At 42.0% G+C, this 13,799-nt stretch overlaps 1 protein-coding gene across 4 annotated transcripts; it reads left to right on the forward strand.

The window, feature by feature from the left end:
• The first annotated feature begins 15 nt into the window (after positions 1 to 15).
• LOC122767109 (tripartite motif-containing protein 2-like) lies at positions 16 to 10,462 on the forward strand. 4 transcript variants are annotated; one of them, XM_044022467.1, is made up of 15 exons: positions 881 to 961; positions 1,710 to 1,879; positions 3,415 to 3,898; positions 4,098 to 4,246; positions 4,710 to 4,890; positions 5,000 to 5,259; positions 5,343 to 5,481; positions 5,565 to 5,750; positions 6,170 to 6,365; positions 6,812 to 6,915; positions 7,624 to 7,791; positions 7,898 to 8,066; positions 8,341 to 8,411; positions 8,510 to 8,650; positions 8,746 to 10,462. In XM_044022467.1, the coding sequence occupies exons 3-15, from the start codon at positions 3,800 to 3,802 to the stop codon at positions 8,896 to 8,898; spliced, it is 2,016 nt and encodes a 671-aa protein (XP_043878402.1). In that variant the 5' UTR covers positions 881 to 961; positions 1,710 to 1,879; positions 3,415 to 3,799; the 3' UTR covers positions 8,899 to 10,462. The 4 variants fall into 4 exon arrangements, with proteins under 4 accessions (XP_043878404.1, XP_043878402.1, XP_043878403.1 ...); XM_044022468.1 differs by having other exon boundaries at positions 1,710 to 1,861; XM_044022469.1 differs by lacking the exons at positions 881 to 961; positions 1,710 to 1,879 and adding an exon at positions 16 to 92.
• The last annotated feature ends 3,337 nt before the right edge of the window (positions 10,463 to 13,799 follow it).

Raw genomic sequence — 13,799 nt, forward strand, 5'->3', positions numbered from 1 at the left:
GATTTTATACCAACATGGCGGAAAAGGAGGCGCCTCGCAGCGCGTTACCGCCCCCTGCTGCACCGGAACGGAACGACAAGACAAAACAAGAGGTAAAAAAAAAAAAAGGCCATCAATTTGATGACTTCGGCTTTAAATCTGTTTTTTTTGTGCACATACAATTTATACATTTTCATTTTTACAGTTTTATTTTCCTTGTTCTTGATCAACAAATAATTTAAAGACTTTATAGTTTAAAATACAATTGACAGCAAGTAAAGTACAATACATTTTTTTTAAATACATTTTAAATACATTTTATAAAGGTTTATTTATTATTATTATTATTATCATTATTATTATTATTATTATCATGTCACATTGAATATTGTATTGTGTCTACATTAAGATAGATAGATAGATAGATAGATAGATAGATAGATATGGACGGATGGATGATAGATGGATGAATGGATGATAGATGGATGGATGAATATGTACTGTTTGTTTTTGTTCTTCAAATTTAGAAAGCTGTTTGTTGCTGTTTTTTTTCTTTTTATTTAAATGAAAACTTAAAAAACGGATTTGTCGTGAGTTCATCGCTGAAGCCCTGGAACATTCCTCTGCAAACTGTGCACAAGTGTCTGAGAGGGCCGGGAAAGTAGTAGAGAGACATAGTGAGAGAGAGAGAGAGAGAGAGAGAGAGAGAGTCTAAACCTTCAGATGATTGACAGGTGAACGAACCAATTACATTTGTCCTTTCCTAAACCTTATTGCTTGTTATTGGTGGATGCCCTCCTCCTCCTCATCCTCCCCCTCCTCCTTCTCATCAGTCTGGTGCTGCTGCTGTTGCTGTTGCCGTGACGATGATATCCTCCTCCCCCTCCCTCCCACACACGCACACACACACACACACACACATATATAGAGTCAGGAGTGGAGAGGCTTCAGGCTGGAAAACAGACTGAGGAAAACAAATATGGTGAGTGATGCTTTTTTGGTTTTTAGGGTTGAGAGGATGCAAGATGGATGGATGGATGGATGAAGGGATGAAGGGTGGAGGAATGTTTGGGGATGACAGCAGCAGCATCTGTAGCATGATGGGGGGAGGAAGACTGCAGGATGGAGGGAGGAGGAGGCGTGAAGGAAAACTGATTCACTGTAGCCCTGTGTGGTGTGTGTGTGTGTGTGTGTGAGTAGGCCTGTGGGTTCCACACGTTAGCATCCAACATGCTAACAGTAACAGGAGGTACGTCACCATCTGTGAACAGATTAAAAAAAAACAGGCGCACAGTGATGGTGCACATAAAAACACACCCTCCCCCCCAAAAAATATCGACGTCACTTCATTACAGTTAAGATGTATATTTACATGAATTGTAAAAATGTGCACTCCAGTTGTAGTCGGAATTTGCAATCTCACCGGTTTGTTTTGCAGTAATTCTGTCGGACACATGGTCGCATTTCTTTTCGAATCCACTGTTTGTTTGTGCAAAATACCGCGCAGACCATGTCTGTTTTTGCTAACGATAGTTTGCTAGTTATGTTGGTTGAGAGCAGTCATCTATCCAGCGACTCCAGTTCGCCCACCACATCACGCCTGTGTTGCTCCTCCCTTCACTGGCTTCCTATTCCTAGTTCCTAGTTTGTTGGTGCTCTAGAAATAAAGTTGACTTGACTAGCCTGGGATTCGTTTACTTCCATGTTGTTTTTTCCCACTTCTCAAACAGAATTTGGATGTGACGTCACTTCAAATTCTGACCTCCAACTTCCAATGGAAATGGAAAGAACCAAAACCAACAGTTCCATTTTACACAAATGTTGGAATGAAAACGTGCATTCCAGTTGTAGTCCCAAGTCAGAATTTCCAACTACTGCTATGGTGTGTTTCCACCCAATGGTATTATATTATACGTTTTTTTCGCGTTTCTATTCGCAATAGTACCAAAATACTATTGTTGTTTTTCATTATTATTATTATTTAAAATCAAGTTCTTTTTGTTTGTTATTTCCCTAAGAGTTTTCGCAAGAATTCATTACAAGAAACACAGAAAACAAGAAATAAGAGGATAATAATTGTCCCATTGTCTAAATGTGACAGTCACCAGTGTCACAGCACACGCTGTAGATGTGTGTGTGTGTATGTGAGTGAGAGAGGGAGAGAGAGAGAGAGAGAGAGAGAGAGAGAGTGAAGACAGGATTATGCAGGCAATCAAAGGGAATTTATTTATGGCCCGTCCCCTTCATGAATTTTGTTCAAATTATTGTATCAAATTATGAACTTTTAGATTTTTGTTTTTGATCACATGATGGTGATTTTTAGTCATACTCTGACACATGAAGCCTCGATCAGTTCAAGTCACTCACGTCACCTACTGTCCACTGTCTCTGTCTCTCTCTCTCTCTCTCTGCCGTTAACTTGAAATTCCGTGCAGAACAGTGAGCGAGTAAAGTTAAGAGCTAGAGAGCAAGTTAGAGCGCAAATGACGACGAGATGCCTGGGAAATCTCACCAAAGACTAATGACAAAGAAAATGCCATCATGGACGATGACACTCTTACAAGTTGCTCTCCCATCTTGAGTTGTGTCAGCACATTCAGTCCTTGACTTTGAGGGAATTGATCCTTGAAAAGCCCTTGAATTTGATGTCAACCAAGGTGTGGGAACCCTACGATGAATGAATGCGTCATTGGGCCTTAAACCAGTTCCTCCGTAAAGGTTAAACATTCGAGTGAGACATTCATCAGGAAAGAATGTGGCAGATGGGTCAAATAAACACAATAGCATATTTAAGCTATTTCCATTGAACAATGACTTAAAACATTGAGTGGAACGGTTCGGTTCAGTACGGTATGTATTTTTCTTTACGCTTCGATTACGAATAGAATCAAAATAACCCTTCCCTTGGGGTACCAGAGTAAAATGATACGGTACGTCAGGTAACAACATTCCAAAAAATGTCCCTCCCTTGTGATCGGGTCTATTCCCATACAAAGCTTGACGTCGTTTACCAAACCATACCATGACGGACACACAGCAGGACTACTGGTCCTGACAAGGTCAGTGTTAATGCCAAAAAAAGGTCCTAAAGAGGTAACAAGATCCCACACACACACACTCATATGTGCTGTCTGTTACCAAGGAAACCACAGCCTCACTTCCCACGGTTCCCTCTGTCTGCATCACTTTGAAGTCATTTCAGTGACCTACATTACTGAAACTCCCTTTTAGCATCTTATTTCCGTACTTAACCCTTTCCATCCCCCTGCTTTAACATCTGTTTCACATTCCTACAGTAGTCTGTACCATCTGGGGATGGTACGCCACCTGGACAGGAACATATGGGCATTTCCGCGGGTCAGAAATCAGAAAGGGTATGTCACACAGGAAAGGGTCGTCCATGTCAAACCTCATACCTCTCTCTCTTCTCCTCAGGGTGCCATGGAGTCGGCCCTCAGTCCGAACCCTCAGAGGTTTAAATAAACACCAGGCTCAGACAAAACAAGCTTCTTCTGTTTCCAGAGACAATAAAAAATACACGTGTCCCCGTGGAAATAAGGCCCCACGTGGAAGCAGAGGAACTAACACTTCAACAAAAATGTGATGGAATCATGTTCCAATGAGTTCACACTCAAGACAAAAGGGGACTTTGAGCTGCACAATGGAATAAAGGAATAAAGGCACACTAAGTTTAGGGCTGCAAATAACACGGACTGTGGGGGATACTTGTTTCTGAACATCCAGTGCTGCCCCCGTCTGGTCACAGCGTGGAATAAGGGCTGTGTTTGACGGTTCACCCCCACCAGGCTGCTGCTCGCAGATGGAGGCCCACCAACACTCTCCAGACAGCAGCAGTGAGGAGTGCACCGTCCTGGAGGCTCCACCCGGCAAAAACAGCTGCCTGCAACATGCAGGGAATGTAAGAAAAACACAAATAATAGCACAAAGTTAGCTGTGGTGACACGTTGCAAAATGATACTATATGATATGATGACGATTGAGGATTTTATGTGTCCAAAACATGAACACTTGTACATACAGCTCCATATAAATCCAGCTTTCACAAATTAAATCAGAAATATACATTTGTGCATGTGTACTTTTGTTTCTACCACTAGGTGGCAGAACTTTACTGTTCCGCCTGCGAGTGTGCACTGTGCGAGGACTGCCATCCTGAACACGACGATCACCCCAAGGTGGCACTCAGCCAGGCTCTGGATCAGCACCGCAGCTGCCTGCAGGACAGGCTGGAGGCCGTCCAGAACAGGTGCAAATATGCCACCTACAGGTCACAGTAATTACATTCTCTGGGGACACTCTTTTGTGGTTTCAGTCAAATTCCTAGCTCCTAGTCAAACTTCAGATGTCACAGTCTGACATCTGGTGTTCGGAGAGGGAACTGCAGGATTATTGACCAAAACTATTTGAACCAAGTTAAAGAGATAGTGAAGCCAAAGCCATAAACCTAGGGGAAACACTGGTACATGTACAGTTATATAGCATGTTACAATACCTGCAAGGTTGAGTGTTGATAGCACTATGAGCAGACCTTGTTCCCAGAACCAGCCTGAGATACAAATGTTATTGTTGGAAGCGACATAAGAACATGTTCTTGAGATATTGCAGTTTTAAGCTAAAGTGACACATTTAAGTCAGATTTTTTGTCTAATGACTTAAATCCGTTTCTCATAAACCTAATAAACCATCCTTTAAACGACATTTGCCTCCAGACTCCCTCCGATTTCAGATGCCCTGTCCTTCGTCAAGGAGATCCTCCAGCAGCTGACCAATCTGAGGGCTTCCATAGAAGAGGACATCGAGTCAAGCTTTGAAGACCTGCACAAGCAACTGGACGTCCGGAAGAGTGTTTTGCTCATGGAGCTGGAGGTCACGTGTGGACTAAAACAGAAGGTGCACACATGTCCAGGAAGATTTGTTGGGGGTTTGGGGGCAGGACAAGGACATTATGGAAGTCGTCACAGAAGAGTTCAGGTTTAATGTGGTCTCTCTCTGTGGACAGGTCCTCCAGGCACAGATAGATAGCCTCAGTCGGGGAGAGGGTGACATCACTGCACTTTGTAGCCAGATGGAGGAGACTCTGGCTGGGGAGGCCTGCGTGGCGAGCCTGCAGGTGGAGCAGGAGCTGGGGGAGAGGTTGTCCGGGCTGGTACACCACGACTTTCCATGTCAGCCAGAGGAGAATGACCAGCTGGATCTGGTGATGGAGACTGACGGACTGAGGAAGTCCATACACAACCTTGGGACCATTGTCACGACCAGGTGAGACCACACTGACACAGAGTGATGTGATGTTAGCAACACCATTTTCAACACCACTAACTTGTCTTCTTCATCTTCCACAGTGCGGTGGCAAGCCAGAGTGAAGCTATGGGTGCTGGTCTGCAGCAGTGCATTGTGGGGCATCCTGCCTCCGTTACCATAGTAACAAGGGACAAGTCAGGGGGAGCCTGCAAGTCCGGCAACGCGATCCTCTCAGCTGAGGTTCATTTTGCATCACACAATCAATAAAATACATTGAAACTTTGCAGACACATTCACAAAACTTCACCTGTGTGTTGGTCCAGGTGTTCACCCCTGATGGCAGCATAGTGGATGGGGAAATCGTAGACCACAAGAACGGCACATATGACTTTGTGTACATGGTGCCAAAGGAGGGCAACTTCTCACTGGCCCTCCGTCTGTACGACCAGCACATCAAAGGAAGCCCCTTTAAACTGACTGTTTCCAGGGCCATGGAGGTGGAAGTAGAGGTGGGTGGAGCCTGCAAATGAGAAAATAAATGTGTGACACCAGTCCCATCAGCCTCAGCTGTGACACACAATTAAGGGCAAGAGATGGCTCAGAAAACATCGCCTAACAAAGGGGAAGATAAGGTTGCCACAGAATCCTTTTTTGGATGACCCTTTTGGACGACCTTGCCTTGAAGAAATCCATGTTGTTAAACAGTTTTTTATTCAAAACGCTACTTATTTTTCTCTGTCAAAATGTCTTTTGTTGGACAGTGGAAGATAAAACTTCCCTCCCAATGTTTTAAGGTTGTAGTAAACAAATAATGTTACATGCTTTCTGTTTGCAAAGACCAAACAGAGGCAGGATAATAACCTCAACAACAAAAATCAACAAGGTTATGCATTGGAGAGTTAAGTAATCATACTTGTCCTCTGTCCAGGTGTCCCCCTCCACCACCACAGCAACCAACTCAGCAGCCAACGCCACCCCATCCACAGGCTCCTCTGATGGGGCCAAAAGACGAGGGAAGTCACCTGGGCAGAAGAAGAAGGGCTCCAAAAGAGCTAGCAGCGCCCTGGGAACCCCACGACGCAAAACTCAGAACCCCATCGAGGACGATCTCATCTTCAGAATTGGTGAGACATTCATCGGAAAATGTGTAAAATAACCAGCCCCAATGGTTCCATTCTTTGGCCCCCTTCCCTTTGGGTACCAGAGGAAAAGGGTACTCAAAGGTCTACCTCCACCCACGAAATGATTTCCCACATGGAAGTCAAGTAAATTTAAAAAGTCTGTTATGTCTCGTTCGATGTTGTCATTTGTTGTTGTTGCACAGCTACAATGTCACGCTACATGTCTCACTGACGTGGCCCTCGGGCACAGCCCAAACCCGCTTACCAAGTAAAGATACAGTTCTCAGTCGAAACACAAGCCTAACCCGGGGCTTTACCATTCCAAACCGAACCATACCATGATGGTAACACAGCGTATGAGGATCAACCCTGAAAATGAACAAGTAAACAAGTCTGACAGAGATTAACAGAGAAGAGTTATGCCATCCCTTTTTCCTTCTTCTCCTCAGGAACAAAAGGAAGGAACAAAGGAGAGTTCACCAACCTTCAAGGAGTGGCTGCGTCATCCAATGGCAAGATACTGATCGCTGATAGCAACAACCAGTGCGTCCAGGTAGAATAGTTTTTTAAGAGACTATACATTTTTTGACTGATGTGTCGGACTCAAGTTCAGCATTTACTTTAATTTGGATGTGTTTTGTCAAGTTGGTTACATTCTTTTGTTTGTAAAAGTACAATGTGCTTTTCAGACATTATAACAATTTTGTAATGTTTGTAACATGTTTAGTAACATATGTAATTTATGAGGTTAAAGCCAACTTGGACAATTGTTGCTATAAAACTTCATGACGTCCCATACTTACAATCAAGACTTCATTTTTATGTTTGCTGTTTATAGTCTGAATGAAGGTTGACTTGAAGTTGAGAAATTATGTCTGCAACCAAGTTTTGTCATTGTAGATATGAATGTAGATCACTGAATTAGCTGACTGTTACAAGTTCCACCACGTTTTCTCTTCACACAGACTGTTAAGCAAGCAACCAAAAACCAAAGCTTGCTCAAACTAAGTGGTCAAACAAGAACGCGAACAGCCCCAAAACCTCATGCCTTGTCCAGAGCATTCACACAATCTGTTTGAATCGAGGATAAGAGCATCTCCATGCTAATATTGGATATGTACATACATGCCCACAGTTGATTTCATACTAAAATTAGCATTATATTCATTACAGATAGTTACTTGACTTTCGAAATACAGAAACTACGTAGTTGCCCTTTAAAGAAAGAACAATGTTAATCGCAAATATGTCCCCACTCAAGATTTTCTCCACTGAGGGGGAATTCAAGAGTCGTTTTGGGGTGAGGGGACGGTCTCCAGGGCAACTGCAGCGTCCCACGGGTGTGGCTGTGCACCCCAGTGGTGACATCATCATTGCTGACTATGACAACAAGTGGGTCAGCATCTTCTCCTCTGAGGGCAAGTTCAAGGTACAATGACCTGTCCTTGATGAATTTGGATGTTTTCCTGGAAGAAAAACCACCCGCAAAGGTTTTGTTGAATGATTCTCCGTCTCCTGTATTTGCTGCCCAACAGGCAAAGCTTGGCTCTGGCAGACTCATGGGGCCAAAGGGCGTGTCCGTGGACCAGAACGGTCACGTGATTGTGGTTGACAACAAAGCATGCACCGTCTTCATCTTCCAGCTGACCGGCAAGCTCATCAGCAAGTTTGGCAGTCGAGGCAACGGTGACAAACAGTTTGCAGGTAGCAGTTATTCAGAGATGGTGGTTTGCTTTCAGTGAAAACATGGCTGCCAGCAAACTCTACAAAGGACTCACCTAAAAAAAACAGCCGTATCGCTTCATAGTCTGCTCACTCTCCCACAACAAAGTCCATAGAGAAAATTGTGACTTTGGTGTTTGAAATCCTTTATTGGGTGAGTCTTTTGTTGTGTCCCCAGTGACAGCCATGTTTTTCACCTCATACTATCACAGACAAAGTGTTGAAGTTGGAACCTGTTTTTGTTGCGTCTCCAAAGGTCCACACTTTGCAGCAGTGAACAAGAACAATGAGATCATTGTGACCGACTTTCATAACCACTCTGTCAAGGTACTGACAAAACAGTAAAGAGCCCATGTGATCCGCTGCTAGCTTGGCAAACAAATAGATTTTAGTTTTGCTCAGATTAACCTTTGATTTTCTCGCAGGTTTTCACCCCAGAAGGAGAGCTGGTGTTGAAATTTGGCTCAAACGGCGAGGGCAACGGTCAGTTCAATGCCCCCACCGGTGTCGCTGTGGACGTGAATGGTAACATCATCGTAGCCGACTGGGGCAACAGTAGAATACAGGTACGACTGTGCCGCACATAGAGAGAAAAATAAGTATATAAATCACTCCTGGTAATAAAAAAAAACATTTGCTGCTCTTGTTTATTTACATCCAGGTGTTTGATGGCAGTGGTTCCTTCCTCTCCTACATCAACACTTCAGCGGACCCTCTGTATGGACCACAGGGTCTCGCTCTGACCTCAGACGGACACGTGGTCGTGGCCGACTCGGGCAACCACTGCTTCAAAGTTTACCGCTACCTGCAGTGACGGCAGCGCGGGGCGGAGAAGTGACGAGGAGAGACACGACGCACGCAAGTTAAACTCTGGGAATTGTTGCATGAGCCTCTTTTGCTGACATGAGCGATGGATAGACGGAAGGAAGGAAGGAAACAAAGAAGAAGGAATAGCAGAGCCATCATTACTTCACAAGACTACAATGGAAACAAAAGTTTGTCTGATGACTTCGAACAAGTAAATATTTAAAAAGTGAGACAAGGACTATTTTCAGAGGCAGATACAATTAAATTTGCCTTTGTGCAAATTGGAGATATGTCGCAGTGTCAGATGCAGGAATTATGGAAACGGTAAGGAGTAGAAACTGATCTAAAAATGGATTGTTGACGTCAAATTCTAAAAGCCCCTCTTTTAATCCCAGGTTGTGGATTAACAACATGTCAGAACAGGAATGAGGATTGTTAGGATTTAACTGACGTCACAAGTTATGATGCAGGACATGACGTGAAAAGATTCAACCCATTTTATTGTTGTTTCCTGGGAAAATGAATGAGGTGGTCTTCAAAGTGATGTTGACAGTGTCTCGGATAAGTGGTAATAGTTCAGGTTTATTTGAAATAGTGGTAAAATGAGGTATTGACATATAGTGAGCGGTGACTGTGCTGTGAGTGCCCCCTACACTGAGGAGAAGCCTGAGACACGAAGGTTTGGTCTCAGTGAAAAAATGGCTGCCAGTGGGGACAGATTTTAGCAACTTAACAAAAGACAATCATAATGATTCAAAGTTAACTTAAGCTACAATAACTTAAGAATATGTTCACTGCTTTATTTCATGGTTGGAAAGAGTCTTTTTAAACACAAATTTGAAGTTTCTTTGCAATTATCTTGCACCAAAGTCCATAGAGAAAATCAGTGATTTTAGCTCACAGGGACAAAGCAGCTGCTGGTCTACTGCTGCCCCGTGTGGTCAGTTTGTGTCACTGATGTAAACCTAAACAAAGGTTTTAAAACACACAAGTCACAACAGATTTGAAGTTACTAATGGAGGCCTCAGTGGATCAACAGCTCGTGTGCTGTGATGTTAAAATCCCTGATTTAAAATTTTCTGAGTGGTTTACAAAATAATGCGAATTTCTGTTTCCTGCCGGAAAATACTGATAAACACTAGACATTAACAGTGAACATGTTCTTAAGATGTCATAGACTTAGGCTGACATAGATTTAATTGTTGAGTCATTTGTTAATTAGCGAAAATGTTTTCCATATGTTAGCACTGTGTGGCAGCACCTCAGACAAACCTGAACTATCCCTTTAAGAGGATGGCACTCTTAACGGGTTGTACATGGTTTGTACATTCAGATTGTCCAAATACGGAATGTTGTGTTTTTAGCCACATGCTAGTATTATTTTTAAGTCTTAAGGTGCGTTCACACCAAACAGGAAGTAGTGAAACTCCCTATCTCACACCACTGACCATCAACTAAAAGTTCACGCAAGCCAGCAATTGTTGCTGGGACAGAATTTGTGGGTTGTGTTGACTCGTTGCAACAAACGATTATTTTTGTAACGATTAATGTGTTGATTATTTTGTAGTTTGGTTCAGAAAATGTCAGAGAATGTTGGTCATTTTTTCCCAAACCTGGAAATGAAGATGTGCTCAAATGTCTTGTCCACAAATGTCTTGTTTTGTCCACAAACCAAAAATGATTCACATTTAACGATTTCTTTGCTGAGAAATCAGAAAACTTGCTTTCATTAATTGAGAGACCTGTTAAGAAATGGATGAATTGTTACAACTCTAATAGTGGATACACAAAAATGAGCTTGCGACCAAACAAACATACATGTGGAGCAAAATAGCTGATTTTCCATTCTTGTCTGGTTTGAACGCACAATCAGGGAACTGCTCGATTACAACTGCGATCATCGGAATGAACGATCCCTTGTGTGTGCTTAACGCCTTCATCTCTCTGCTTAGTTTAAGGATTTGTATATTTTTTTTCTTGAGAAATATTACGAGGAGGAAACAAATTCTATAAATCTATCATATATATTTGTGAGAAAACATTTATTAATAATAATAATAACAACAACAACAACAATAATAATAAGTGAGTGCTCAGTAACATTTTTGCACTTGTTTCTGCTCGTTGGGGTAGGAGGGGAGGCCACCACCAAGGATTCTGGGATGTTCTGTCGCTTAATAGTATCATTACAATCTGCCACAAAAGAGTTCCTCAGTGTTCCAGACGCATGCCTCTGTAATATGTGATTGGTGACATCAAACAAACCTCAGTTCAGATCTGTACACTCATGAATTAAAACTAGTATCCTCACACGCAAACACATTTACAGTCATGTCATTAAAAGGTGTTGTTAAAAAAAAAAGACTGCAAGGCTGCAAGGCATCCACGCCAGCCCTCACTGGACAGATTTTAAGGGACAGTGCAAGTGTTTTGAAGTGTGGTTGGATAAGGTACCGAGATGCAAAGGCTTACTCTAGAGCGAGTGGAACGGTTTGGTCTGGTTTGGTGCAGTACATTTCTTTTGCATTTCCATTAGGAATAGTACCATTGGGTACAACCCATAGCTAAGCAGAAAGGGAACTTGGCTTGTGACCAAAGTGTTGCCAGTTTGAGTCCACACCAGGTCAAGGGATTGGGTACCACTGAGCAAGGTACCCAATCCCCATTGCTGATTGTTAATTGGACACCTTGAGCCGATAAACCGCATCCGGTGTCGTCCTAGCGTTGGTCCCAAACCTGGATAAATGTGTCAGGAAGGGCATCCAGCGTAAAAAATTTTGCCAAATCAAATATAAGGATCTTTCTTTTACTTTGGTATCCTTCCCTTGGGGTACGCCCACAGTGTATTCTCATACAAAGCTTGACGTCTTGTTGAGACAAACAGCCTCAAACTGAGCAGGAATAGTCCACATAAAGGTACTGTTCTCAGTTGAAATGCAAGCATGACCCAAGACTTTACCATTCCAAACCATACCAGACCGTACCATGCTGGAAACACGGCTTAAGCAAAAACGTGGTTGCTAGCTGATTTTTGCCACTCGAAAACAGGCTTACCATAATAAAACCAACACGTGCAGAAGTCTATGATATCTTAGAACTTAACTTAGATGTTTGCATTCACTCTCCCACACCAAAGTCCATAGAGAAAATCAGTGATTTTAACACCACAGCACACATGAGTTGTTGATCCACTGCTGCCTCCATCAGTAACTTCAAATGTCTTATTTTGTCACTTCGGTGTCTGAAATCCTTTGTTCAGATTTACTACAGTGACACAAACTGACCACACAAGGCAGCACTTTGGTGTGTGAGAGTGAGCTAAGACGTTATGTTCGCTACACTTCAGATATCTGTACTGCCGCTTTAATCTGCATCAACATTCATATTAAGGAAAAATCTTTTGCTCGTAATATAGGAAAACCTTATTGTGGTCAGTTGTTTACAGTACTTGTCGAAGCAGGTAATTAAAAAAGAAAACATGAATAATATATAATGTTCACACATTTTTCCAAACATTTATTTATTTCATCATCTAATTAAGTATTTTAATGTTTCCATCTCACCATTTGATTGTGTTTCACCATGTGCATTGAACTTCTTAAGTGCCCATTACATTTAATTTCTTCGGTCGAATTATAATTGTCAACCTGCGGGGCTGAAAATTCTCCAGCTAGCCAATTAGCAAAAACAGCTCTTTAGCTTTGTGATTATCCTGATTTGAACAAAACATTTTTAGCGCAAACTTACACGTGACATGGGAGGTTTCGATCACATCATGCTAGCTATTCAAATTGTGTCAAAAGGACATCATTGCTAGGCAGCTAGCATGTGGATAATGTTAACATAAGAAAGACACACAGATGAAAAACAGTTGGAAAATTTTTCTCTTGTGATTAATTTTGACCAAATAAAATCTGATTTTACCTCCGAACTTCCATTTCACCACTCACAAATTCTGAACTTTCTGAGGGGGGCGACATGGAATTATCTCATAAAACACCATAAACACAACGCCATTTGAAGGCACCACGAGATACAAACTAACATTGTATTGAATGCTAACAAGGCACGTGACTGGTGTCACAAGTATACTTGAATGAATTTTCAGCCCCAACAAAGGGTCAACATTTTTTCGCAGTTGTCTTTAAACTATACATTTTCAGAATTGTTTTTTTATAAAGCTCAGAAAACTGCTAAATCTCTCATTTTGCTCAGCAAAAAAATATTTTTAGATTTATTGGTGTCAACAAACACCCAGACATGTTTTATTACAGAAGTTATCAGGGCCTTGTTTGCTCGATAGTTGGCATTAGTGTTATTAAAAAGAAAAAATGTTGAATGTTATGGAATTGCCTTGATTTAAAGTTGTTCAGTTAGCTATGAAAAATTAAACAAACATTTCAGAACTCATGTACTCATTTGAGGGAACCTTCGTTTATGAATGTTTTTTTAATTACTCGATTGTACAATATGCAACACTTGAGTACCACTAGTCTTCAAGACCAAAACAAATGTTAATGCAAAAGCTAATGCTTGTAACCTAAGATGCCCGTTCTAGCAATCACTAGTAAACACAGACATGGACTTTCTGAGATCCAAATTGGAAGTTTCAAAATCTTCAGACGTATATAAATTAGACACCACATAAATCAGACAGAAAACTCATCTCTTTTCCGGCTGTTTTCGTCATAAAAGTGAAGATGGTGGATAGATGTTGTGCCAAAAACAGTCAGAGACAGGCTAACGGAAGAACATTTGACCAGATCCCCACAGATCCAGAGAGAAAGCCTAGACTAGAGTTACCAAGAGCTACTCTGCACAGCAACATTAGCACAGCAATTATTTACATCTCACTGCCTGTTGCTAATGCTAATGTTATGCTAAGATGGGTGTCATTGCCCGATTTGT

Source organism: Solea senegalensis, linkage group LG3 (assembly GCF_019176455.1).
Source record: "Solea senegalensis isolate Sse05_10M linkage group LG3, IFAPA_SoseM_1, whole genome shotgun sequence".
Lineage (NCBI taxonomy): Eukaryota > Metazoa > Chordata > Actinopteri > Pleuronectiformes > Soleidae > Solea > Solea senegalensis.